Genomic DNA, 27,730 nt, shown 5'->3' with positions numbered 1-27,730 from the left:
GTGAAACAGCACTCTTTCTGCCTCCTTTCTCTTCCTCTACCTTCTCTCCTTTCTCTCTCTTTTTTCTCTCCTCCACCTTCACAATGTCATGATTGCATAGGGCACTCTTTTTCCCATTCACTAGGAAATGTCCTTGTGTCTTCGAGGGAAACATACAAAACGTATTCAAATGTTTTCATGCAGAGCTCTTAAGAAAAGAGCAAAATCATTAAGCAATTCATGGTAGGAGCAGGTTTAAAGTGAAGATGTAAGGAAATTACAACTAAACATTCATACAAATCTAGACTGTGCTAGAAAATTGTTGCTTTTATCCTCACTATGATTTCTGTGCTTTGATAGTTGCAAGTCAATTAAAACAAAGTATTTGCAAAACACAGTCCACTGAAAAACAGCTCTGATTTACTTGTTTTGGCAACAGATGATAGATTCAGGTCCTGAAGTGATGGAAAATGGCTTAGATAGATAGATGGGGTATAAATCTAGAAAAAAGTAACAATAGAAGAATGTCAGAAAATACATATTTTCAAAAAACACTTGTAATGTCTAGGTAAACAAGTCATTTCATGAGCAGTGGGACTAATGAAGTCTGGATTCCTACTAATTCCCACCCATTGCTATAATTCCAGCTATCTGCTACATCCAGTCCTTCCCCCACAGACTGCGTTCAGCCTTTTTCTCATGGGAGTACCAACTTGACTACTTCTTTACCTGAACCATTTTTTTTATAAACCCTAAAGGAACTGAATTATCTTTAGAGATTTCCACTGTTATTTCAAATGTGGTTGAAATTGGTTACCAGTTCAGAAGTTGTGAAGTGGGAGGTCTGACAGGCAGGACTGTAGGGTCCAGTTGATTTTCCTAGAAAACCAGCTGGAAGGAAAGACTGTATTCTCAGCAGGTCCTAGACAGTTGGTGTTGATGGGTCATTCATGATGAGGTAAAAATAGTACTATCATTATGTATGCAAAAATCTGGTTCTGGTACTTTGTTATAAAAACATCAAGGAGTATTTTCTTCTATATTCTTTGCTCATCACGCATTTAATCCCCTGCTTCGGCAAGTGAGAGTGGCACAGCGGTACCCCTTTAGGGTCAAGTTCCCTTCAGAAATGCATGATGCTCAACAGTCTCATAAAAAATTCACTGCTCTGATAAAAGATGGGCAGAACCAGATTCCATTCCAAACTGTCTGTTCAGCTCTGGAGGAACTGCTGTAGATCTTTTCATAAAAAAGGGGCAATGCCAGTTTAAAGTGTGGGAGACTGGATGAAGGCACAGAGGAAGAAACCGTTCCCCATGTTCCTTCAGTCAGTTTTAGTCACTCTGTTCATATGGTGTGACAGCACTCACTGTCACATACTACAGGAGAAAATGATGTGCTGCTATAATCATCATCCCTTGAAGTGCTTCATCATCTCTTGGAGATAATGTTTCCAAAAGAGTGTACTTAGTGGCTTTTGAATCCCAAATTGATCACAGGGGGAATTAAAGTCTGTACCAAAGAAGCAGCACAAAAGAAAACTGAAAAAAGGCGGCAAGCAAGGGGAGAGAACAAATGCAGTGGGTGAAGGGGTGATCACAGACCCAACAGATCATTACTCAAGAGGGATGATAATAAATAATGTTAACTAAATTTGGACTACTTAGGCATGACTTTATCTACTTTTAATTGCAAGTTAGCATGCTCTGCCCAGACTTAACTAGCTGAGATTAATCAGTGTGGAATAAGGCAGTAAACTGCATGCAGATGAGGGAGATCAGTTTAAGCTGGAGCTGCTTGTATGTCTTAGGTGATATTGTTGCTGTCTTTTTCCTAATATTATAAATGTCTGTTTGCCACATATTGCAGTGTGGTCTGGCGGAAACCCACAGGAGTCACTATGAGCAATTCTGAAATTGAATTTTTGAGGCCTTCCTTCTAAACTTCTATTATCCACTGTTATATCCGCTTTCAAGATGCCTTCTGCAGGTCCCGAGCAGCTTGTTTCCATCACTTCAAGTGCGTGGGAGAATGAAGACTGAAAAGTCTTCCTCAAATTATATGTTCAAGGTTGCCCACTTTTTTTCCTTCTCTCCTGACTCTCTCTCACTACTGGAAATACTGCTCAGCAAAAGTAGGCAACATTTATTTACCCAGAAGAATTCAGGGTAAAATACAGGCCTCAATGACTTAATAAAAGTGATTGTTTGTAACTTCAGGGTGGCCAGATTTTCAGCAAAGAAATTAACCTATTTTATCATTTAAACAGGCAGTATAATGGGATGTCTAGATGTTCCAGTATTATATGGATGCTGCATCCTAATTTCACTTGGCTAAAATCTCCAGAACTTCAAGTTTGTACTGAGAAAAAAAAATGGAGATTACTTTTAAAGCCAAATATCTCCATTTATGCGTCCTTGTTTTCCTGGTTTTCTTCTCTCTTGCTTTCTGTTTGAAACTTTATACATGTCTTGATGTATTCTTTTATGGACACATTTTTAGGTTTCAACACGTGTATGGCTTTTTCGTATCCCTCTTCTCCATAGTGTCTCAGCAATGTTTTACGTCTACAAAAACCAAGTGTTTTTTCCCCTTTTCATTTATCCTTACTTTATGATGTTAACTCAAGGTTATTTCTTTATAAGTTCATTTAAGAGCCTCAATTCTAGGGGAAGTCTTTTTTTAAAAGGAAAAGATTTTTCCAACTTGGAATGAGCAGTTTCAGCTTCTACTTAAAGAAGTACAGTTTTACTACTCCCTGGTCTCAGCCTTTGTGTAATAGCAGCAGTTGCCAATATCTCTCTGTATTTAAAAATGCCATCTTTACTCCTCTTAAACCAAGATGATGTTACATTTGAATGCAGCATTTCAGCTGTTACTTCTTGGCAAAGAATCTTTTCGGACTAAAGTTTGCACTCATTTGGTGAAATTTGTTCTTCAGTTCTCTACTGAAGTTGCTCATTTTGCAAAAAAAAAAAAAAACCAAAACACTAATACAGCAGGCATTTTTCCCCCTAATTGAGTTAAAGTCCTTAATCAGAGTTCTTAATACCATCAGAGCATGTCACCTGAATCATATTAGTATTTTGGAGCAGGAAAGCATTCCAGAGGAATGGACAGCTTTAGTCCTGCTGGCCACAAGAGACGAGGAGCCCTGCACAATTTATGTGACTCAGTCGCCAGCTTGAGCTGTCAGGACAACAAACTCTGTCTTTGTGAAAATTGAGATGACCCTCATCTCAGTCCTGTAGGTTAAATATTTCGTAGCTGTCCTTCCGAGAAGCTTGATAATCCATAAATAAAATATCAACCGTTAGAATTCGGTGGTTGGGCTATAACTCAGTCCCCACAGGATATCAGCCTTTCGCAACATAGTTGGATTCTCTGTCTGGAAAAGGTAAAGTACAGACAACTTGGTTGTGTTGGCAATTCCTGATGTGACTTTTACACCCAGTGACTTTCCTGATTGCTTTACAATTGATGTGTTGTCATGGCTCCCATAGGATGCTCTCTGCTGTGCCTGATGATTTAATTTTTCAGATGAACATTAAACTATTTAATTCTTTTTTTAATGCTTGATTCTGGGAGAGAGATTGAAATGCGTAACCTTACGTCTACATTTCTAAAGTTCTCAAGAAAATTAGTTACTACAGGGGACATTTTGTGGAAAGAAGGAAGTTATAAGTCAGATTTCCAGCAGATATTTGAGACTTCTGCAGAAACTAATAATAGGGGTTCGGGTTTTGTTTTAAACCTCGCTGAGAACTGCATGAGTGTCCTAGTTTCTAATTTGGTAGTAATCCAAATACACAGTGGAATTTCCTGGAAATTGAAACTTCAAGGTGTCCTCTTTATTACCTGTTATCTCAGCCAAGAGTACTGGAAGACCACCTAAGTGTTTAACGCTGCTCTTCCACAGTTGCAGTTGTACAAGAAGCAGTGGTCGTAACAGCAGACCAGTGAAGTCCATTAAATTGTGTCCTATTACAAGCGTATTATTTCTTTTTCTCCTCTTGCTTACAGAGACCTCCATCTGTTAGACTGTTTTTAATGTGCAGTATATGAGAATCCTGCTGATGTCTTGAGGAGGAATTAGTCTTTTGTTCCTAGGCGGTTTGTGTTTTTCCTTCAAAATCTTAGAAGAGGAATATGTTCACAATCGCCTCTCTAGGGAGAGGGGTTTTTGTTTTTGTAGAAAAGATTTACTCGTTCTTTGGCTTAGACCCTGTCCAAGTATTGGACTGAGGGGGAGCAGACTAGATTTACAAACAGAAGTGATGCCACTGTCACATCCTTCGAAGTGATGGCAAGTCTTGTCATTTCTTCTCAGTGATGGTAGGTTCTTGGGGAAAAAAGAAACATTCGAAGATTAAGAATTAAGTATTTGTAAATCTGAAATTCGTTCATCTAGTATCTCCCAATTCCTCCTTTATTTCCTGCAGCTCTTTTATAGTCTTACTGGAGAAGAAGAGTTTTATGTCAACATATATCAGATGTAAATAACCATTTGTGCCAAGGAGTCAAAATATTGTTTCTGGTTTTTTTTACTGTTATTGGGAAGGACATAGATATAATTAATACCATGTAAATCTTTCTTTATATCCCAGCAAAAGTGCTAACATAGAGGATGATGCAGCACCTATTGCCCTTCTCCAGAGTATAAACCACATTATTTGACCTTATTCAACACAGACAGTCAATTGTTGGAAAGCAATGTCTAAGGATTTTTCTAGCATAGAGAACTAACTTAGCACTTGTTTAGTATCCAGCTTTTCATCCCACTGAAGTCTCAAGCCTAATATTAGTGACAGTGCTCTCCCTGAAGTCTGCTTTCCACTAATATTGATTAGTATTTGGTCTACAGACTTTAGGACTAGGAGACAAGTAAAACAAAGCTTTCCAAATGCTCCTTTGACACCACCAAGGCTCTGGGCTTGTGATTTGAGCATCCTTTGCCCTCTCTTCCCACCAGAGAAATATTATCTTTATAAATGTGTCTAGATACTTTTTTCTTTATTTTTTTTATTTCCCTCCCAATAAACTGAGATACTCAGGTAGTTGTTCACCTGAAGTGCTGGCTGCCAGTGTTTCTGTCCTGATTGAGGTATTGGACAGTATAGGCTGTCTTCATCTGCATTATGCAGAAACCTTTCACGTCCATCCATCTCCCACAAAAGCTCCTCAGCTCAGAGGAAAAGACAAGGTAGAGGAGGGGAGGAACCTTTTAAAAATAAAATTGAATCATTGCACCTCTCTGAAATGAGAAAGTGGTGAGCTGATGTCTGAGTAGTGAATATTGATCAGGAAATATGGAAAAGCTTTCCCTGAGGCATCCTACTTGTCTGTCTTGGAAATAAATGGAAGAATGCTCTAGTTGAAAGTATTTACAATCCACAGGTAATGCAAATAATAAACCACCTAAAAGTCTTTCCTGCTTCTACAGGAGCAATTAGACATCTCCACCCAAATCTGAAGCTTTACAGTGCTTACAGGCTTACAGTGCCTTTATTACACATCCATAGCTGGGACATAAGAAGGGGCTATTTTCACTCAGTTGAAAGACGCTTTTTTGCCTCTTTTGGAAAAAGCAGTTGAGAATGTTTTTGCTCTACTGCATGCTTCCTTTCCCCCCGTAATAATAAAGGAGAGATCTTTTAAATCCTTCAGCAGAAAGTATCAACTAAGCAGTTTCAGTATAACAAAGAATTTAGACTTGGCTTTTCGGGAAAAAAAGGTGGAATGTTGTTATTTATTTATGTAATTTTTTACATTATTAAATGAAGGCCAGATTTAGATGATAATTCCTAACGGATTGTCATGTAGCATTATGTCAGGCTTCCTTTTACGATAGCTGCATTGTTCTGTTTATTTCAAAATCATTCAAATATTGTACTTTTTTCTTCCCAATGCGTAGGTACTTCATGAAGAGACGACAATACCCGGAACTGATTTGAAGTTATCATACTTAAGCTCCAGGGCTGCTGGATATAAATCTGTTTTGAAGATTACTATGACCCAATCTGTTATACCATTTAATTTAATGAAGGTTCATCTTATGGTGGCAGTGGTGGGACGACTTTTCCAAAAATGGTTCCCTGCATCCCCAAACCTGGCTTACACTTTCATATGGGATAAAACTGATGCATACAACCAGAGAGTCTATGGATTATCTGAAGCTGTTGGTATGTGTACTATGGAGGGGCTTTGCATTTTTACTGTCGTCTTGAAAATAGGGAAGCACATCTCAAATATTTATATCCATTAAGTAGAAAATATTTAGCAAAATAAGATGAGAAATAACAATGGATATTAAAATATGTTAGAAAATGCTAACCTAAACTTTGAATTATAAGAAAAAATTTCCTTCAAAAGGAAGAAGAGACCACAGTCATTTTTCACTTCTGGTTCTTCCCCCTGAAGTAGCCTGCAGCCTAATAATACAGTATGGTATTTAGTCTGCATGCTCCTCATACTTCAGAGCACAATAGCATTCTGATGTACTTCACAAAATGGCTTTCCTCTGTATCTGTCCCAATCCACTTACTTTTAATAACTGGAATTATTTTAATAACCCAAGATTGCTTTTTAAAGGATTTTGGAATTCTGTTTAGTATTTTTAATACATCTAAGGAAGCCGTAGGGATTTTCAGGTAGCCTGGGAGAGCAGAAGAACCTATGTAGTTGAAGGAGATCACATTCTTTAAACTCCTCTTCTGAATGAGATCCTATACTAAATGAGGAAAATTATTGTTATTTCAGTGTCTGTAGGTTATGAATATGAGTCTTGCTTGGATCTAACTCTCTGGGAAAAGAGGACTGCCATTTTGCAGGGTTATGAACTGGATGCCTCCAACATGGGTGGCTGGACATTGGATAAGCATCATGTATTGGATGTTCAGAATGGTAAGGAATTCATTTTCTTCTTGCTAATTTTAATGCTCAACTGCCCTGCACTATAGTTATCTTATTCTAACTTCTAAAATGTTTGCTTTATTTTTTTAAAAAAGGACATTATGGAAATTTTTGCATATGGTAAATCCTTTGAGCTTTACAGTGTATGTCAGGTTTCTTCATCCTATAAGTACATAGGCATTAATAATTTCATCAAACAGTGTCAGCCTGTGTTAGATATGCTTACCAAAAATAACCCAACACAAAAATATTGAAATTGTTTTTAAAAATTGAGTGATGCTAAGGAGACATTATTTCTAAAGCAGTTGTACATGTCAGCATTATTATTGGGATTAACTGTTTGTATGTTGCAACAAGGCCAAGTGCAAGAGCCGCCCCAAGCACAAGTATAGGCTGGGCAGAGAATGGATTGAGAGCAGCCCTGAGCAGAAGGACTTGGGGGTGTTGGCTGATGAGAAGCTCAACATGAACCAGCACTGTGCACTTGCAGCCCAGAAAGCCAACCGCATCCTGGGCTGCATCAAGAGAAACATGGGCAGCAGGTCAAGGGAGGTGATTCTCCTCCTCTACTCTGCTCTCATGAGACCTCACCTGGAGTACTGCGTTCAGCTGTGGGGCCCCCAACATAAGAAGGACATGGACCTATTGGAGCAGGTCCAGAGGAGGGCCACAAAGATGATCCGAGGGCTGGAGCACCTCTCCTATAAAGACAGGCTGAGAAGAGTTGAAGTTGTTCATCCTGGAGAAGAGAAGGCTCCAGGGAGATCTTATAGAAAGAAAGCTGGAGCAGGACTTTTTACAAAGGCATGTAGTGATAGGACATGGGGTAATGGCTTTAAACTGAAAGAGGGTAGATGTAGATTAGAGATAAGGAATAAACTCTTCACTCTGAGGGTGGTGAGGCACTGGGAACAGGTTGCCCAGAGAAGTTGTGGACGCCCTATCCCTGGAAGTGTTCAAGGCCAGGTTGGATGAGGTGTTGAGCAAGCTGGTGTAGTGGAGGGTGTCCCTGCCCATGGCAGGGGTGTTGGAACTAGATGATCTTTGACATCTGGAGGGTGCCATGCTAAGGACACCCCAGCTCAACACTGAACAGGAGGAAGTTTGGAAAAATTTGGCTGGAAGCATGTAAGAAAGGTGAAATAAGCAGAGTTATATGGCTCAAGGTAGGAGTTGCTCACACTGGATTTTTATGCAAAGGAGGAGCCCAGAAGTAATTTAGCGGGAAGAATGTCACTTCTGCATTACCTGGTGTCACAGAATCATAGAATGGTTTGGGTTGGATGGGACATCGAAGATCATCTAGTTCCAACCCCCCTGCCATGGGCAGGGAAACCCTTAGTGTCCCTTGGAGGTCTCCCACTCGTGCGTGAGCATATTTCGTGTGATTTGCTAATCACCACCTAAAGCATTGTTTCTGACTGGTAGAAAAACAAGGTAACCAAATCAAGGGAAAAGGTGTCATTGTACCTAATTTAAAATGTCAAAACCTGTGCAAATTATTTTAAGGTAATCCATCTAAAACTGAAAGTGCTATAATTATAAACATATATATAAAGATTGATTCTGTTCACAACGTAAATTGCTGGTGGCTTTAAATTACGTTCAAGAGTACGTTTGACAAGTAATGACTTTTCAAAGTAACGTGTGTCTAATTGAATAAACGAAGTGGAGAGTTGTAATGACAAGGTGGATGAGCTGGAGAAATTTATTCAGAAGAGAGTGCAGACAGTGTTTGTACGGACATCCTGAACTACTGCAGTAAATAGTTTAATGTACATCTTTTAGTCTGTGATAATAGAGGAGAAATGTGAAGGACCAATTTTTCAAGGTAATGACAGAATAAATCAGGTGCAATAGTGCGCTGTGCTGACTTGTAGAATTCCTCTGATGAAAATTATAGAACTCAGCTATTTCAGGCAAAATTATGGTGCCATGATTGTCATAAATGATGTAATCATAGGAGAGGGGATTTCGTATACTGTTAATGCGTTCTGGCTTTAACTAGTCATGAAAAATACATTCTCCCTTTTTGATTTAGATTACTTATTTAGATTACTTGGCATTAGGTTTCCATAAACTGTTTTCGTTCTTCCCGATTTTATCATGTGTATTGGCTTTACATTTATCATCTCCTAAATTTTATAACATTAAAAAGTAGTGAAGACACCTAAAACATTTAAAGGGGAAAACAAAGAGGTTTTTTCTCATATCTCTCAGTATACAGAGTGCATTTGGGGAGTAAGGAGAGAAAGAGGAGCACATCTTAAATTTCTTCTAAGCATCTCAAAAGAGAAATGCATCTTTCAGCCCAAAACTGCCTTTGAAACTCTGGGCACGTAATCAATAAAACATGTATCACTCTAAAGTACAAAGTGACATGTGGTTTACACGGATTATACCACGGAAAGACATACTGTGACTTGCGAGTACAACCATGATAGCTGGCCGTTTGTAGAGGACGCCTCAACGGATTCATTGGGAGATATAACAATGAGGGTCCTGCCAACATTTTAACACACTGGAAAGTCACACTTTTTTCCCTAAGACTGAAGATTTAACATAAAGCATGCATTTTTCTTCTCAGATTTCCTATGGAGGCGATAAGGAAGAAAAATACTGCTGGCACATTGCTTTGTCTTCACGAAATTATTGTTCCTTTCATGCCTCAAAGCAGAATTAAGTTTAAGAGGCAGGTTGGCCTGGCAGCACATTTTTTTTGTTGTTTTGACATTTTTAATAACTGCCTGTAACTGCAGATATGGTATTGAAGCAGACTTTGTTGCCAGAGGTGCATTTTTATTGTGAGCTGAGTAAAGAGTCTTTTATAATCTAAAATTGAGGCAATCTCAAACTTTTTGAAGTAGCTCTTTAATTAATATTTACAATTTTCAGCAGTAATCCACTTTAGATTACATTTGACATCATATTCCTAATTAGTTATAGTAGGACTTTAGGAATACAATTTGCAAATATAATTTTTTTCTTTTTATAATATATGCATAGTTAGAATTTCGGTCATTTCTGGGGCATTTCAAAACTATAAAGATTGAGGAACACAGACATTGATTTCATTCAGTAAACCTTGCATTCCCCTCAATCTGACAACTTTTATTCTGAATTATAACTATTAAAATTATTAACTTTTAAAAATAAGAATGACCGAAAACTTGTTTTAAGTGCTAGTATATTTAATGTTTCTACTACATTTTGTGGACAAGATAATTTAATGCTTTGTGTGTCTATGACAAATACAACTATAAATGTTTTCATAAAGTTCTGTTACTTGTACGGAGAAAAATATGGTGGTGAAACAATTAAAAGTCCGCTAAATTATATTGATCAACTAAGAGATTATTTAGAATACCTATGCATCATTTTATGTGCATGCATTCAAAGGTTTTATAAACTACTTTTTGTTTTGTGTTTTTTATGTTGCCTGCCAGGAATCCTCTACAAAGGAAATGGTGAAAATCAATTCATATCTCAGCAACCCCCAGTTGTTAGTAGCATTATGGGCAATGGCAGACGACGCAGCATCTCCTGTCCAAGTTGTAATGGTCAAGCTGATGGTAATAAATTACTGGCTCCGGTTGCCTTAGCTTGTGGGATAGATGGCAGTCTTTACGTGGGGGATTTCAACTATGTTCGGCGGATATTCCCATCTGGAAATGTAACTAGTGTTCTGGAGCTAAGGTATGGTTTTTTTCTCATCTCGGACTTTTGGAGTTGTGAATTACTGTTGCAAACTGAAGTATGGAATAGACTTCTGATTTTGTGTAAGTTAGAGTTTCCGAATGCTTTTAGGAACAGAAAAAGTTGATTCAAAATATTTTAGTACATTTGAAAAAGCATTTAAAACTGAAGTGAAAAAATTTTACTCTAGTAAAATATTTTAACTATGCAAATCTTAACTGTGAGAACTTAATCTACCCAAAGTACTTATTCTGTGGATTTTAAGTCAACATGAGTAGACAAAAGACGGACATTCACCACTTCACTGATGATAGATGTAAATGTTGCCTTCTTTTCATCTTTTAACATCCTTTCTGAAAGTTTGTCTAATAATGTTTTTCTGTTCTTTTTTACTTGCTCCCATCAAGAAATAAAGATTTTAGACATAGGTAAGCATTCCTTAAAGAAGATATGTATTTTCCTAACGGTTCTTTTTTTCGTTCTTAACAAATGAATGCTTATAATGGAGAAGTCACTCCTGAGATGTATTATTAGAAAAGAGGAGTATTTTTCAAAAATAATGAGTTCATATGTTTTAGTGATGTCAGCTGTCAGGCTATATCGTCCTTTCGGATACAAGTTCCTCTTTTCTCATCACTCTCTCTCCGCAGTCAGACTTCTTTTTATGCTTGTCTATGCCCTCCTTTGCTGTCCCTTCATCTCTGCTCATTCCTATTCCTTGCTGGCAGCACTTTTGCTGATCCCATCAAAACTCACTTATTAATCAGATATCCCAAATACGATGAGAATGGCATATGAGTAATAAAGTTATAGAAGTATCAAGTGAGTTCATTTCATTAGCCTTTTGATGTTGAGTGTTTTCAAGCTCACATTATCAGATTTGTTTCTATAAAGGTGAACTTCTCTTAATAATGAAAGTTGAAATTGTCCCATAATAACACAAGTCCAGGAGTTCAGATTTTAAAGTACACCAAGATTCATAAGACTGGTCATAAAAGCAATAGTAATGAGAAGGATTGTACCTACAGCATTCATCTGTCCTGGCATCGCTACAGTAGTGGCAAGAACAGAAGAGAAGGTGGATGCTTAGAATTGCTGTGCCACTGCAGCCAGTGCTGATAAGGGGACAAAACCACAGTTATGCTAAAATCTTGTTGGATACATGAAACCCTGCAAGACTTTGTGGTGGAACTACTAAGTGCAGGGCTTAGCAGCCCCGCTGATTCCGTTCCCTCCTTTTTTACTGCCAATAGTTTTCCTTCCTTGTTTTTAAACATATCCCACAGAGTCATATCGCAGTTCTCCTGTTTTTTAAATTCACTCTGCTTTGGGTGTACTTCTTTATTAGGAAGGGGGTTGTATTTTTAAAAGTATGTTTCAAACATGTGAGGCAAAAAATTCCATGACTAAGGCGTTTGCGTTGGCACTAATGATTAGAATTGGGAGTTGATGCACAGTCTAGCTAGCTTTATGTTATTTTCCAGGTCTGACTCAGAGGCAATCTCTTCTGTTTGGTGGGTTTAGGTTTTCACTATTATATTTAATTTGTGTTTGTTCCACTACTTTGAAAAGAATTATATCCCTTGTGGTATCACAAAGTTGCAATTGCAGCTGAATAAGACATTGTCTTGGCAAATGCATGGAATACGGAATAATACTCAAAATGGGAATTTGGAATGGACAAATGGGATTAAGGAACGGACGTGTAGTGAGGTTTGTTTCACTGTGATTTAGTAGTGACACGCTCTCCTGCCTCTGGCAGAACTGTGGTCACAGGCTCAATTGTGACGTTTTGGAAATTAGATCCCTGCATGCAAGAAAAGTTGGTGAGGGAGAACATTGAAGCTTTTCTCCTTTATCCATGCCTACACATGCAGAAGCTCTGGGTAGTGACATTTTAATGATACCGCACAAATTAGCGTAACAGCATTTTCATGGGCTGGTATATTGGCTGTGAAGTGGGGCATCCTCCTGAGGCAGAAGGAGATGTAGAGGACCGTGGAGAACTGGTTCTGCAGGAGCAGTTGTAGAGCCAGTGGGTAGGAGGTGCGGATCCCACTGCGCAGCCTGACACGGTCTATGATGAGTTTGAGTTTTCTCTCCCATCATACAGCATTTTCCCAGTGTCTGCTCAGCCTTAGGGGTTTGCTGCTCAGGGGCTTCCTAAGCCAAGAGTGACATCTTTAAGCTTAATATCACCTGACAGCTTTTTATCTATTAATTTAGCTGATTTTTATTTAATTTATGTAAACTTTCAGTACCCACCAAATCCTGTGGCCATGGGTTCCCCAGCTTAAGGACATACCGCGAGACCAAACAGCTTCTTTTGCCTGTGTGAAGTCATGCAGAGCCCTGTGAAATGCTGAGGAGATTTCTATTTAAATTGTGGTTTGGAAAACAGCCCTCAACAGACCACTCTGCAGTATATAATTACTAGGTATCCAAACTAAGAAAATGCACTAAAATATGCCTTACCCAAGTAAAACTAAAGAACGAGGCTAAATACTAGTTCAGATCTATTAATTATTCAAGCATTCAGCTTTCTTCACCTATAAACACAGCGCTTCAGCAGAGTGGTGTGCCTCCTACCTCAAGGAGCCTGTATTCTAAATTAGAGAGACAATGCAGATCAAATTATCCTCTTATGTACCCGCGATCTAACATTTTTTCAATCTCAAAGCTGAACTGATGTCTTTATACACACTGCTGCCTGTGGGTGATTAATGCTGATAGGCATTCGCGGAAGAAGTCATTTTTAGAAGGACTTTGAAGACAAGGAGGTCATTTGTAGGCTATGGCGGTATCCCAAGCCTGCAGAGAGCCAGAAAAAAAGTTGAGCAAAACATAAAAACAGCTTTGAGGGTATATGGTTTAGAAGGCACAGAGTGAACGGGAGAGAGAGGGGGACTGAAGCAAGAAGAGTATTTTTAAAAAATTCGTGCATGGAGAGTAATGCAGGTGATCTGACAGCTGAAGAATCAAAAGATCAGTGCAAGCAAAATTATGCAATGGGAAATAGGTCATAAGAGCTCTGGGCCCGTGTGCGTGTACTTGCGCCCTTGCGCGTGCACTCCAGCCATGAAGCTGTTACTGTTTGGCACAGGCAGAACAAGTTAATTTGTAGTCATTTGCCTGGATAGGAGCCCGCTGTTGGTATGTAACTGCGTGTCTTTCAGAGCTACTGACAGTGATCAAGTGATACGGAATGAGTCAAGAACTCACTGACTGTGGATTTCACTTCTTTGTGTTTGTTGTAGAAGGCAGAAGGCAGAAGCTTAATACTGTTTCAACAGAACAAATTCTGTGCAGCTTTCCAGCTGCTGGCTGCTTATCTCTCTACTATTTTTGAGATCTGCATAGTGTGCACAGATGTTTTTTGGGCAGAAAACAAACATGGTTTTCACTGGACAGTTGCTCAGTTCCTCAAATTGCGCCTTGCTCCTGCGAATTAATGTGTTTTTTTCTATCAGCTAAAGCTATCTCGGCTTTTTAACCTTCACTTGAAAAGAAACGCTGAAGTTAAGCCCGTTGTATTATCTCAGAAAGGAGCCATTAGACATCTACGTATGACGAATTGGAGAGTTTATAGTCACTCAATAATAATATCCTATGCACTCCCAAACTTAGGAGATTTTTTTATAAAATGAGAAAATATCCTTGAATTATCAGCTGAATTGTTTTTTTATTTTGATGAGGTACTCACTAGGAGAACTCATCCCAAATACGAAGAGCTTCGTCATTTTTGTTGGAATTAATTAAAATACAGAAATGTTCCCATATTTTGAAGAAAGCAGCTTTAAAAATTGTTTTTAGAAAGAAATAATTGTTAGATGTAAATTATTTAGTTCTTGATGACTCTCTATTCCAAAAATTGAAAAATGTGATTGAGACAATGCTAGATGAGTTGAAGAGAAGCACTTTAATTTAGATTTTAGTAGTAAAAGAAAGGACTTTATTTTAAATTACAATGAAATAAAATCTAATTGCACATTTCACATTTTGCAATGTGTTTATATTCAAAGTGTCTGCAAAGTTTCTTAAAGACCAAAGTAATCATGTAAATGGGTATAATTTAATTTGCAGCCTATAGAGGTATAAATAATTTGTGATCATATTAAATGATCTCTGTGTAAATTAAGGTTTCGAAAATACCTTTCAACTATTTAGCACATTGGCAATAATAGATTTCTAACAGACAGAAATTTAAAGTAAGCCTACATTTTGTTGGTTTCAGACATGCCGTACCACTCTCGGCGCTACAGCAGAACTTTTTAAGAGGTGCTAATCACTGTGTATTTGATTTCATTAGTCTGCTTCACTTGGTTTCTTCATTCTGAACCAACATGTTAAAAGGCTTAAAACCAAAGAAAATCCTGTTTATCCAACACACTTTTTCTGTGTTTTTTTAATTGGATAGCTATAAAAATCTGTCCCTGCTAAAAGACATAATTTGTTCACAAGTTGTTCCTGTTGGTCTTGTTGCTTTTTCCAAGTGGCAGTACATAAAAATGTGTGACATTAGCACAGTTACGTATTTACAAAACGTGAAGTATGGCATTCTGTGAACAGATGTTTGGCTATCACCAAGGCTGGTAGATCCATTTAAGCAGCACTTTTGCAAATATCGGAAGTGGGACTGACTGTTCTGACACTCCACTTCAATCCATTAGGAGAGCATCTGAAATTACCTCCTGTATTTACATGACCTTATTTCAGCTCTCCGTGCCATAAATTAGGTCAGGAATCCCAACTGCAGCGGGTTAAGTTTCTACATCATAATATATCAACCCAAAAGATATTCTCCAGGGCTGTTTTTTTACCAGCGGGGGAGAAAAGACAGTAATTCTCAATTATGTGGCACCAGTGGAGAGGCAAAATGTACGTTTCTGGGAAAATGGTTAGCAATATATATTTTCACTGTAATAAAGACTGTGCTGGCATAGTTAGCGGGTTTGTGCCAATGTGTACAGTTACTTGAAATATGACTCTGTGTTAAGAAGAACGTAAAAGCTCTGCTTGGTGCTCTGGTGGAAAAGATGACATTTCCTAATGCGTTAAATCATGCGTATCACGTCTTTGAAAGCAGTGGATTAAACAAATACTGATGAAGGATGTCTTATCTCCTGCCTGTGAACTAATCATACGAACTCTTATCTGTTTATGAATTATATAAACCATGCACCCAGCAGCCTTATATAAATTATAATAAAACGGATAGCATGATAACAGCAACAAAGTGTAAGTAAGGGCTGTGGTCCTGCTGCAAAGTTTGGAACTGGATCAAGGTTCCCAGAAAGCCAGGGAGCTTTTAGACTCCAGTATTTTGATTTGGCCTAATACAGAGACAGGAGCTGTCTCTAACTACAAAGCACAGGATGGGCCTCCGAGCATCACGGACAAAATGGAACTTCTGCCCCAAAAGGATGAGTAGTCTAGATTGGACTGCTTGTGACCCAGGCAGGAAACGTGACTCGATAAAGGTTTTGGGGCCATGACCTGTGCTACCTATGCCTGGAGCATCACCACTGGTTTTAACTATTTATGTATTCCTCCGCACGGTGTATGAACTGAAGCCTTTTCTTCTTGATCCAATGTTAGGTGCAATTAACCACAGCATGTGCGATGTATAATTCCGTTTTACAGCAACAACCCAGCTCACAGATACTACCTCGCAACTGACCCCGTGACAGGAGATCTGTACGTTTCCGACACAAACACGCGCAGGATTTATCGGCCCAGGTCGCTCACCGGTGCGAAAGACCTGACCAAAAATGCTGAGGTAGTAGGAGGAACAGGGGAGCAGTGCCTACCGTTTGACGAGGCAAGGTGTGGTGATGGAGGCAAGGCAGTGGAGGCAACTCTCATGAGCCCTAAAGGTAAAAAGAGTTACAACTCTCTGTAACTTTAAAATAGTATGAAAGTTGAGAGCCAGGGGCATAATCGTGTTTGATTATTGAACCCAGCAGTTGACTCAAAAATGTGGGTTTGAGTAGTTCTTTCCAACTGGAAAGACCATTGAGTAAGAGAGCTACAGGCTACCTGGGTTTGTTTTTTAGGAAATATCTGGCTTTCATGGTTATCGAGCATTTTTAAATGCTCACTTAGATTACATATTTAGCAGGCAGTGGTGAAGATTTAAAATCAGTGTTGCATGTAGTCCCACTTACCCCGTTTTTCAGGCTAACTTAAAAGCTAGGCCTTCTCAGCATACTCTCCGATGAACAGCAAATGCCATCAACAAAAGTAGATTTTGTACTGAACACTGATTTACTATGCAAAATATGTGTACAAGCTGGCTTACTACCTACTGCCTAAGACCATATTTTCTGCCCTTAATTTCCACTAGGAACATACCACTTACGCCCTTAGTTAACGGATAATATATTCACTGCTAGTACTAAAACCTGATTCTTATTCTCTTCACCACAGGAATAGCGATCGACAAGAATGGGTTAATCTACTTTGTTGATGGGACCATGATCAGAAAAGTGGATCAGAATGGAATAATATCCACTTTGCTTGGCTCCAACGACCTGACCTCAGCACGACCTCTAACCTGTGACACCAGCATGCACATCAGCCAGGTACTTTTTAGCTGCTGCTAATTTGGAAAGCTGAGCCGGGGCTAGAAATGCAAATGCAGCTTTCTTGCCCCTTGAAATAAAACTGGGTGGAGTTCATAATGGATATTTAACAGCAGAATTTAGAGAGAAGGAAACCTGTTCCAAGGGCATGAATCACAGTGTATTCTCTTCGCTATAAATGATGCTGTATTCAATTTTTGCTGTATTCAATTTTTCTGCCCATAAAGTTCAGTTTAGTTTAGAACAGCAAAACTATCAGCAGGAAACATTAAGTCTGATAGTAAATTCTGGGAGAATGGCAAATCTGTTAGAACTACCTTGGCATGTTGATGTTTTCTGAATCACTACATCCTTAGCCTACTAGAGTCGATGAAAAGATATATATAAAAAACATATTTTCCCATTTGCTCTAGAAACTTGTGTAGGTAAGAAGGGACATCACTAGTTGTATGTTTAAAAAGGAAGTACAGTACAGTGTTTTGTAATTTGGAAGCTAGTAAGTTATTTTTGCTATTACAAGAAAAAGAAAAAAAGTACCGTCCTTAAAAGTATTTAAAAGTATGTGTTTAGACTTTGATATCTATCTCTATTTTTATTTGTGCATTTGTGATACAGAAAAGTATAGCATTTATTGGAGGGGAAATTCAACCCCCATTGTAGTTCCAATGCAACTGGCTTTTTCAATAAAAAGATGTCTGAACGTTGTTCCCCTTGCCTTCCTGAAAAGCTTTAGCTTGCTTCATGTATTTTCATACAAGTCCTTTTGTTGTGATGGGTTACACCAGATGAAAAATACTCTTACAGCAGTGTCTTAAACTGAAGGTGAATTAATTCCTTTAATCTGCACCGGTTAACAAAACACTTCTATTTGTTAAGGTTCGTCTGGAATGGCCTACAGATTTAGCTATCAACCCAATGGATAACTCCATTTATGTTTTGGATAACAACGTAGTTTTGCAGATCACTGAAAACCGTCAGGTTCGCATTGCTGCAGGGAGGCCGATGCATTGCCAAGTTCCCGGAGTGGAGTACACGGTGGGAAAGCACGCTGTGCAGACCACGCTGGAGTCAGCGACCGCCATTGCTGTCTCCTACAGCGGGGTACTCTACATAACAGAAACTGATGAAAAAAAGATTAACAGGATAAGACAGGTCACAACTGATGGAGAGATCTCGTTAGTCGCTGGAATACCTTCGGAGTGCGATTGCAAAAATGATGTCAACTGTGACTGTTACCAAAATGGAGACGGCTATGCTAAAGATGCCAAACTTAATGCCCCTTCCTCCTTAGCTGTGTCTCCGGATGGCACCCTGTATATTGCTGATCTGGGAAACATTAGGATACGGGCTGTGTCAAAGAATAAACCTTTACTGAACTCAATTAACTTTTATGAAGTTGCTTCTCCAACTGACCAAGAGCTTTATATCTTTGATGTCAATGGTACTCACCAGTACACTGTGAGTTTAGTCACCGGAGACTATCTGTACAATTTTAGCTACAGTAATGATAATGATATTACTGCGGTAACGGATAGCAACGGGAACACTCTTCGTATCAGACGGGATCCCAACCGGATGCCAGTAAGAGTGGTCTCTCCTGATAACCAAGTCATCTGGTTGACGATAGGCACGAACGGATGTTTGAAAAGCATGACCGCACAAGGGCAGGAGCTTGTCTTATTTACCTACCATGGCAACAGCGGACTTTTGGCAACTAAAAGCGATGAGACTGGATGGACTACTTTTTTTGAGTAAGTACATAAAATAAAGTCAGATGCCTTACAGTTTTATTGCGTTGTACAGTAGCATTTGAAATATTTCTGGAGACTGAAGAAGTAACTGCAACGATGACCCTTGATAACAAAAAGAACAGAAAGATACTTTTTGTTTCCTGTGCTGTCTTCCTCTGTCTGACTTCTAAACATTGGGTCTGAATAATTTTTAATTCATTATTTTGAATTTCTGTTTTATATATTGAAATAATAGTGAGATAACATTTCACTCTTGTCAAGAAAGCTGTAACTCAGACAAACACAATTTTGTAGATTTGCATCAAAAACTAGATTTTCATCCCATTTGCTCATTAGATTGACGTTGTTCTGCAGCAAATACTGAAAAGAAATTTGTCCTCACTGCTCAATATTTTTTTCTTTCTTTTTTCCTAAGCATGGTCTTTTACCCCCAAAAAAGGCTGGGTGGGTATTTTTTTTAAAGTTGTAAAATGTCGTTATTTCACTGAGTCACAGATATGCAGGAAGGATCTCCTGGATGCCATGGCAGGCTTTCACACAGGTGGACCTGGGCAGAAGAAGCTGAGAAAAGCAACGTGGGCTGTGGGGGGAAATGTCATTCCTGTAGCAATAAACTGAAAACACAGAGACCACCAGGAACATGTGGTGTACAGGTGCGAGCACAACAGCGAGAGGTATTAGTGGAACAGTAGGACTTGTGATTTTTCCAGCCTCAGAAAAAAATCTTTTCAGTGAATTGCTTTACCCGGTGTTACAGTCATTAAGTCATCAATGTCTGTTCATAACAGCCAGATTAGCAAAACATTTTACAGAATCCTCAATTATATTGACTAAGGAAGGTCATGACAATTTACAGATAAACTAGTAGAACCTGAGAGATCACTTATCGGTTTTACAGGCAGCTTCATCCCTAAATGAGCTCAACTATAATCTGATATGCCAAACAAAACGTAACAAAAATACAAGTTAAAACACGATTTATTTCAAAAAGATTGATGTAGAATTAACAAAGATTTTTTCCAGTCATCTCTGTCAACTGGAAAAATATGTGTCTTTTTAAATTACGTGGAAGACATGCTAAGGTTGGAGAAAAATGTGTCTATGAAGGAGTGGAAGACATAGAGTGAGTATGATAAGCAAAAGTGTTAGAGGGCCCTCAGCTGAAGTATTCAGGATTACAAAGGGCATCATGAAAATCCAGTAAGTCTCTCTTCTTTTTTTTCCCTTTCTCTTTTTTTCTCCTATCTTTATGATGAAATGCAGTAGCAACTGCTGCCAAGGTCAGGGCCTAAAAAAAAACTTTCAGTTCAACACACATGATAAAGAAAATAAAGTGCCGGTGTCAGGCAGTGGCAGCAAAGCCAAACATCTGTGTTCTGAGATAACTTCACATTTCTGTCAGTGTACGTTTGGCTGAGACAGTATGCAGGAGGACTCTGAGCACCTGTATCTACTCTCCAGCCTTTACATACTCCTGTCAGAGACTCGAGAGCAGCAGGTGCTGCTTCACTCCATATTGTGTCCTGAAGTGGAGACAAGGCTGGAAACGCTGATCCTTAGCAGAGACAGCAGGTGTAATGGCGCTGCTGCCAGTTTTAAGGTATTCTTACAATAATCTGTAAATTGGCAGGGCTTTGGTAGCGGGCACGTTCCCAAAGCATTAGCGCACGTCTGTAATATTTAATTGTGCACTGGTGCATCCGCTGCGTATCTTCTTAGGTCCTGCCAAGAGGACACAGAGGCGCAGCGAGGATACACAGAGGAATGAGAAGCTGTTTGGTCGGGAGGGCACGTGTTCTGCTTCTCGTGAGTTAGCCCTGTCCTGTATGCTGAGAGACTGAAGCACAGCTTCGGATGGGCTGGGAATAGTCATCCATTTCCACTGAGAGAAGATCCGGTGTTTAACTGTGACACACGCAACCACTTGTTGCCGCTCGCCACACAGCAGGCGAGTTGGGCAAGGCAGTCAATTTGGGGGATAGTGAAGTCCCTTACTGAAATTAAGGCATCTGCTGGGTACAGCAGGCACTTTCAATCATGCTGGCATTCATACTGGCTAATTGAGGACCTAGAGTTTTAATCAGGGCAGTAATTTCTCACCATGTTGCCTGTAGTTTTTGTGTAGCCTACTGTGGTGTACTGCAGAAGTAGCTGGTGGCTCCTGAATGTATCTTAATGGTGTCTGCGTGATGGCAAAAAAGCGGATATTAAATTCACTATTAAGCAGTTGATAGGTCTGTATTTTTCATCATAGGGGGACTTTAGGGCACTGTGTGTCATGAAGTACATTGTCATTTACCGAGCTGGAAATAGCCGTCTTTCACACCTGATCTGCTTCCACGCAGACTTCGCGGTCTGAGCCAGGTTATGTCCAGCTGGCGTACAGAGAACCCAAAGGGCAGGCTGTTCCCCTCAGTAAGTATTAGTATTATCTCCAAGCTACTGTTTATGCACTTCCTGAAAGTCTCCTCTGACCAACGTCTCGTTAGAATTCCCAAGCTGAAATCATTACGGAGAAAGTGAGACAATTGCACTCAACCCGAACTCGCAAGCATATGAGGCTTTTGCAGAAGCAAAGATTTCAATCTCCTCTCAGTAGCCATGCTGAAGCAGTAATCTGTTTAATTGCAAAACGAAGATTCAGATTAGACATTTGGAAAAACTTCACGGTGGAGATTTCGGAGCCCTGGAGCAGACAGACAACGACAGTGACCCCTTGTCCTTCACAGACCGCCTTTAAGAACAGATCAGACATCTTGCAGGACTGACGCAGGAAAAGCAGATCCTGCCTCGGGGTAGGAGTTGGACCACTCTCAAGGTCCCCTCCAGTCATGTTTTCTGTATAAGTTAATACCAAAAATTTAAAAATGCACTGATTATGTAAAGCTACAGGGAGTAAGTGGGGGAAAAAAAGCACCGTGTTATTTTTCTTGCCAAAACAGCATTCTTAACATCAGACATCATAACTGCTTACTTCTTTTTAACATAAAATCCCCATGCACCACATTTGTGTCTGTGTATTTCCCTTTTGAAGAAAAAGTAGATATAAACACAACTATTTTCCCGTTTTTTATTCTAGGATAAGCAAGCATTATTGTGACTTTGCTTTTCAGTGCTGATGATTTGTAGCACTAAATCTGACCAGGCTGGGTTTCCAGAGGCTTCTGCTACTATGGCCAAAATAGACAGAAACCATGTGTACCATATAAGGGCTTGTGTAGGGGTGACATGATACATGTGTGTGTCTCTCTCTCCCACATTTTGCATATTCATGTGTGTAGGTAGTGTGGCCTAAGAAATTTTCAGCTGAAGTTTTCTTTTGAAAAAAATGAAGTTTTGTTAAAACAGGAAGGTTTCTCTCAAATGTCAGGCAAGGAATGAGAAATGAGGTGAAGAAATCATTCTGACTTCCTTATTCTGTTTTAGCAATAGCAAAATATTTGAGTTTCATTGCTGTTTATATGGGAGTTTATTTATGTGTTTTATTTACTGTATTGTATTATTCAGATTCTCAAAATATGGGAAAGGGATAGAATTTATATTGCATGGTGAATTTAGACTTTCTTCCTGCTCAAGAGTTAAAACTTTTCAACTGTTAGAATTTCCAGTGGACTTGAAATGTCTTTTTTCAACAAGCTCTGAGTATGGCTGGATTGTTTCACCCTTTGGTTGTCACACACCTGTTTAAATGGCAAAAGTTACACTGGAGTAAAAATACTGCAGTTTTAGTAACAAAAAGGTCAGTCTTTGAAGCAACTCAGTCATACCTTCGTTCGCTATTCTCTTGTGCAAATGTTTGACAACTGGAGCATGGATCCAGGGAACTTAGATCATTTCAGTTGAGTTCTCAGTGATTTGAGAGCAGATTTATGAAAACAATTTAATCTTTTTTTCCTTTTTTAGAACAGCTTTTCAGGGAAAAGGAAATCTTTGAAAAAACATCGCATCTCAAAAATTGGCAATCACTGCTCTGGCACATATTAAAGCATTTCGACTTGTTTCTTTTCACACTAATCACACTAATAGTCAGATCCAAAAGAAGTTTACTTTTTTATTTCATTTAGTCTGGACGCTAATTAATCTAGAGTTTATTTTATCTAGTCTCCACTCTGACTGAAGGAGGGAAGGACTGACATACAGGAAGGTTTTTTTTTATACTTTTTGTGGTTTTTTTTCAGTGAAAATTGTTAGTTCTAAATTAAGTTATTTAGGATATCATATAATCTCTTTTCTGTATTTGTTTACAGACTGATTTTTTTTATATCTTTATAGTAAAATGGAATTCTAAACTCCTATTTTGTTAAGAGTTATAGTCTGCGGATCAAAATGGACACTTCATTTTTCAAGAATGCATACTTTTGTAAAGTACTGTTACTAAAATTCCTAGTAACTGTTATCTGTTATCAAAGGTCTAAAAACTTGCTGAATAAAAAAGATGTTAACAGAGCATTCACAAAAAGGACTGAAAATACACGCATATTGAAAAACCAATGGAGCTGTATGAAGCTAAAAGTCCTCCAGATTAGGTTTTATAATGAAATTATAATATTAAACAAGGTGTAAGAGTAGTCAGCCTAATCAAATTCTGTTGTTATAAAATTATGAGATACGTAAGCTGGAAACTATTAACTATAACTGCATATTATGTGTGCATAATATGAACATTTAAACAGATAAATCTTAAAAGTTGAACTAATTACATGCGTTTAGCATTTTGGAAGTGACACTTCTTGGCTAGCCTGTATGGACATTATTTTTGCGCAGCATTTTCCATTCTGCTTTCATATACAGAGAACTAAGGCAGGTGCACAGAAGGAGCATTTTCTCTGGACCTAAGTTTTTCAAGTACCAGGAGTGAACTCCTAAAAACCTTGAAGTGCCCCTGTGCAATTGCTCGGTCGTGTAGGAGGTCAGACCTGCCCCTAGCCTGCAACCTCTCTGTCAAAGCCCTGGCATGCCAGCAGCTGCCAACCAGGCTTTAAATTCAGCTGAAAATGGGTAAAAAGCTCCCTATTAATTGAAAGTTTGATGATGCTCAAGAGGGCAAATTATTTCAGAGAAAATGCTTCTATTATTCATGATACTTAATCTGACCAGAAGCATAAGGCAGCCCTCCCAGAAGGTCCCAAGCATCTTGTCCAGTCCCAGTTCTTCTGAATCATCTCACTATCACAAGTCACTCCCTGGAAGCCGCTGGAAGCTGAGCACACGCTTGAGGGCGTGTCACGACCTCATTGCTCTCATCCACCTTGCTCCATGACTACTTTGTGCATAACGTCAGCCAGGAAGTTACGGGGAACTCCTGTGGTTGACTCGTTGGCCTGCTGCCCTGCCAACCTCTGGCTGCTTTGTGCTCCTCAGGTTGCTCAGGGAACTGGCTGCTCTGCAAGGGAGGATCCCTCCAGGGCAAGAAAACAGCCTTGGTTGTCTGGGCAGCACCGCTGAGGCTGGGCTGTGCTGCTAAGGCTGCAGCCTTCATGCCCATCGGTGTGCCTGGCACGCCGGTGATCTCTGACAGCCACACAGTCCTTGGAAAGGGTTTAGGACAAATCGTGGTCAGCCCAGTTTCAGGCGTCTGGTATCGTCTGTCTGGTCCCAGCTCAGGTGCTTCTGCAGGCACCTCTCTAAAGAGGCAGCTGTTCCTCTCACAGCTTCCCTAGAGGGTGCCGGCTGCATGTGCTCTCCTTCGGCCTCCTCTAACCCCTTTGGTTAAACTCGGATAACTTTCCTCCCTTAGCTGTGAGTTAATTCCAATAGCCACTGTTTCTTAACCCTTTCCTGCCTTCTTTCCTCTTGCCTTCCTCTCAGCAGGAGGAAGCAAGGAGCAATATCAGCAGGCAGAGATCTGATTCAGACTAAGATGCCTCCTCTTCCTCCCTGCAAATTCACTGCCTTTCTTCCGTGTCTCTTTTGCTCTCCAGACCTTGCCCTCCTACTATGTTTCCTTACTTTCTTACCCTGTGTCTTGCTCCTTCCCATGTCTCCCATCATTTCTCTAAGGCATGTTTGGCTGCCCTGCCTTTTCCTTTCCCAGCGGTGCATTTCTTCTCAATCCCCTCTTGTATCTCTTGGCAGTCCATCCAATGTTTCCCTGGGCACTTCATGCCCTGAGCTCATTTGTCTTCTCCTTCCCCTCCTCCTTCTCCCACTCAATTCTTGTCTCCATGGGAATGCAACAGAAATCAAAGAGAGTGACATTAGCAAGCAGAGCCCTTATAAGTTTACTTTGCTCCCGCAGTTAAATTAACGAGCTTCCCAGACATTCTGGAAAGGTGGTGAAATCATGCAGAATGTGAACTCCTTACAATAATTTGACAGACTAGAGAGAATTGCAGGTAAAAACCTATTTTCACTGCATGCTGCAGAATATCACCTTTTGCATATTACGCTTTTATCAACAATACATTTAATGCTGTGGTTTCCTTAAAACTGTGTGGTGCAGGGTAAGATACTGCCTTTGGCTTGGACTTGTGTCATTTCCCCACGTACCAGGCACATCATCTGTAACTGTCGGCATTTGGCAACAGGGAACAGATGATATTTTGCAGTTTTCCTCTTGCTTCCTCTTAATGCATTGCTTGTGCAGTCTGACTTGGAAATACTGAGATCTGTCTTGTAAAAAGTCTATAGAACTTCTACTGAAAGATTTCATTTAGATAAAAGCAAGTATTTAATTTTGATCAGATAAAAGTTATCCCTCAATAGTAGTGTCAATTCACTTGCACTTTTATTGTATGGTCAAAATTAAGTTTTTATAATTAATATTGCTATACTATTTCCTGTAACATTTGTGGGGTTTTATTTTCCTATAACACTTGTGTTTCTATTTGTGTTCATTTTTCTATCACATTTATGTTTCAGTAATATGAATATCTAAAAATGCCTAGACTTCTTTTTTCTTGCAATTTTGGGTCTTTCATTCTAATTTGATTCTGTTTTCCTACAAATACCAGAACTTTGTACCAGATTGTAATCTGGACTTCTTATCACCTCGAAACAGCATTCTCTGAATGTCCTTGGTATCATAGTGCTTTTTAGATATTTTTATCCTTTTACTATCAACAGCCTTCTATACCTTCTGCTTTTACTGCTGCTGCCTCTTGCTTCATCAGCCTAAAATGTAGTGGCTATAAAGTAAGTAACCATACTCATTAAAACAGTTTTGTTCAGCCAGTTTTCATATTCTTGCATTGACTTTTGTGGTATCACATGAGCCCGTGATTGCAAACCATGACTTATAAGTGCAATGTCTTTAATCTTCCCATGTTATATTTACTCAATCTTCCCATGTTATATTTACTCAAGCAACAAAAGACATATTCTTGTCATTCTTAACGATCTCTGAACTGTCTTTTGGGGAATATTTTTGACATATCCAATCCTTTCATAACTGCCTCTTTATCCACATTGCCTGTCTCAATCCAGCACGCAATACATAGAATCATAGAATGGTTAGGGTTGGAAGGGACCTCAAAGATCATCCAGTTCCAACCCCCGTGCCATGGGCAGGGAAATTCTCCACTACACCAGGTTGCCCAAATATATTTCTCTCTTAAAGCACGTTTCAGGGACTAGCTGGTTCTCTCTTAGTCAAGCTTTGGTGCTTCTGCTCCTCTCAGTGTGGCACAAATTGAACCTCTAGTAGACATAACCCTCTCTCACTATTTCATGTAGACTTGTGGAGGCACAGCTAGCCAAAAGGCAATTAAAACACTTCCCACTACTTAAGCAAGCTAACTATTCCCTCTACCCAGAGAGAACTTGTAGGGGAAAATATCAAGCTGACATGTTCAATTTGTAAATGGCCACAAGCTGAAGAATGACGTGGATTTTTAAACCTTCCCTTAGATACATCAGTACTACAGAAACATGTAACCATGTTTCATGCAACATGCAATTTCTGAGAGGAGCTTAGTGACAGTTGTGCATGTTGACTGGACTTACCATGTTTCTTCTTTAGATAAATTGTTAAATATATTTTTTAAATTTCTAGCTTCAACTTCCTTTTACTCAGAATAGAGGTTATGATACCATAATTTCCTAAACTGGAACTGTAACTCAACTTCACAGTAAAGGTCATAATTATAATACAACATGCTGTTACATTCTTTAGTCTTGTAAGACTTGTGCTGACAGTGGAGCACACAAACTTGCTGTTCCAGACTCATTCTGCTTAGTAACAAAGCAGCCATGTTAAAACAACCCATTAATAGATACCATTAGATATCAATGTGAAATTTGTTAGAGAGCTGTAGTATGTCCCCTGATTGCTCTGATATCAGTAGTATATCTCATTTGATAGACATTTATGCATTTCTTCATTCTTGAATAGTTACTGTTCCTTGTCCTTAGAACTAGGCTAAGTAATAAAAGCAGAACTGAGAAACCATTGAATAGATCATAATATCAAAATAGCAACACTGAAGAGACTTATCAACATTATTACATCTTACATGTATGAGAAAGGAAGTGCTTTGATTTCTGTCAAGAAAATCAGCATGTGATGTCTCTGTGACTTTGGAAAGCACTTAGAAGTAAGGATAGCTCAGCAAAAAAAAAATGGTCTTGCTCCTATGAATGACATCGATGTCCTGCATTGTCTATCCCGTCAGCTCTGCTCAGGCTCCTGAAAGTATCAGTTTTGCATCTGGCTTTATCAGGGACTTCATACCATTTGTTCAGTTATTGACATGTTAATATTCTTGCCCATGTGAACTGTCTTTGTCAAATGGGAGTCAGGGAGGCTGTAGCTAAGCTAGCTCACTCTCCTTTACACTCACTTCATGGAGGACCTGGTGTTGTGAGGGT

The 27,730-nt window shown here is 39.2% G+C and overlaps 1 protein-coding gene across 9 annotated transcripts in view; it reads left to right on the top strand.

Annotated features, from left to right (window-relative positions):
* Positions 1 to 27,730, top strand: part of TENM3 (teneurin transmembrane protein 3) — a 321,876-nt gene that overhangs the window by 269,094 nt on the left and 25,052 nt on the right. For 6 of the 9 annotated variants that reach the window (XM_086612224.1, XM_086612221.1, XM_086612220.1 and 3 more), the window contains 7 exons: positions 5,894 to 6,161; positions 6,739 to 6,882; positions 10,338 to 10,587; positions 10,995 to 11,015; positions 16,231 to 16,463; positions 17,017 to 17,171; positions 18,048 to 18,922. In XM_086612224.1, coding sequence (XP_086468350.1) covers positions 5,894 to 6,161; positions 6,739 to 6,882; positions 10,338 to 10,587; positions 10,995 to 11,015; positions 16,231 to 16,463; positions 17,017 to 17,171; positions 18,048 to 18,922 — 1,946 coding nt within the window. The remainder of the gene's footprint in view (positions 1 to 5,893; positions 6,162 to 6,738; positions 6,883 to 10,337; positions 10,588 to 10,994; positions 11,016 to 16,230; positions 16,464 to 17,016; positions 17,172 to 18,047; positions 18,923 to 27,730) is intronic. The other 3 variants (XM_086612225.1, XM_086612223.1, XM_086612227.1) reach the window with 1 other exon arrangement.

Source organism: Tauraco erythrolophus, chromosome 5 (assembly GCF_009769465.1).
Source record: "Tauraco erythrolophus isolate bTauEry1 chromosome 5, bTauEry1.pri, whole genome shotgun sequence".
Taxonomy (NCBI): domain Eukaryota; kingdom Metazoa; phylum Chordata; class Aves; order Musophagiformes; family Musophagidae; genus Tauraco; species Tauraco erythrolophus.
The sequence above is the reverse complement of the archived record's forward strand: the minus strand, read 5'-3'. Positions and strand labels throughout refer to the sequence as shown.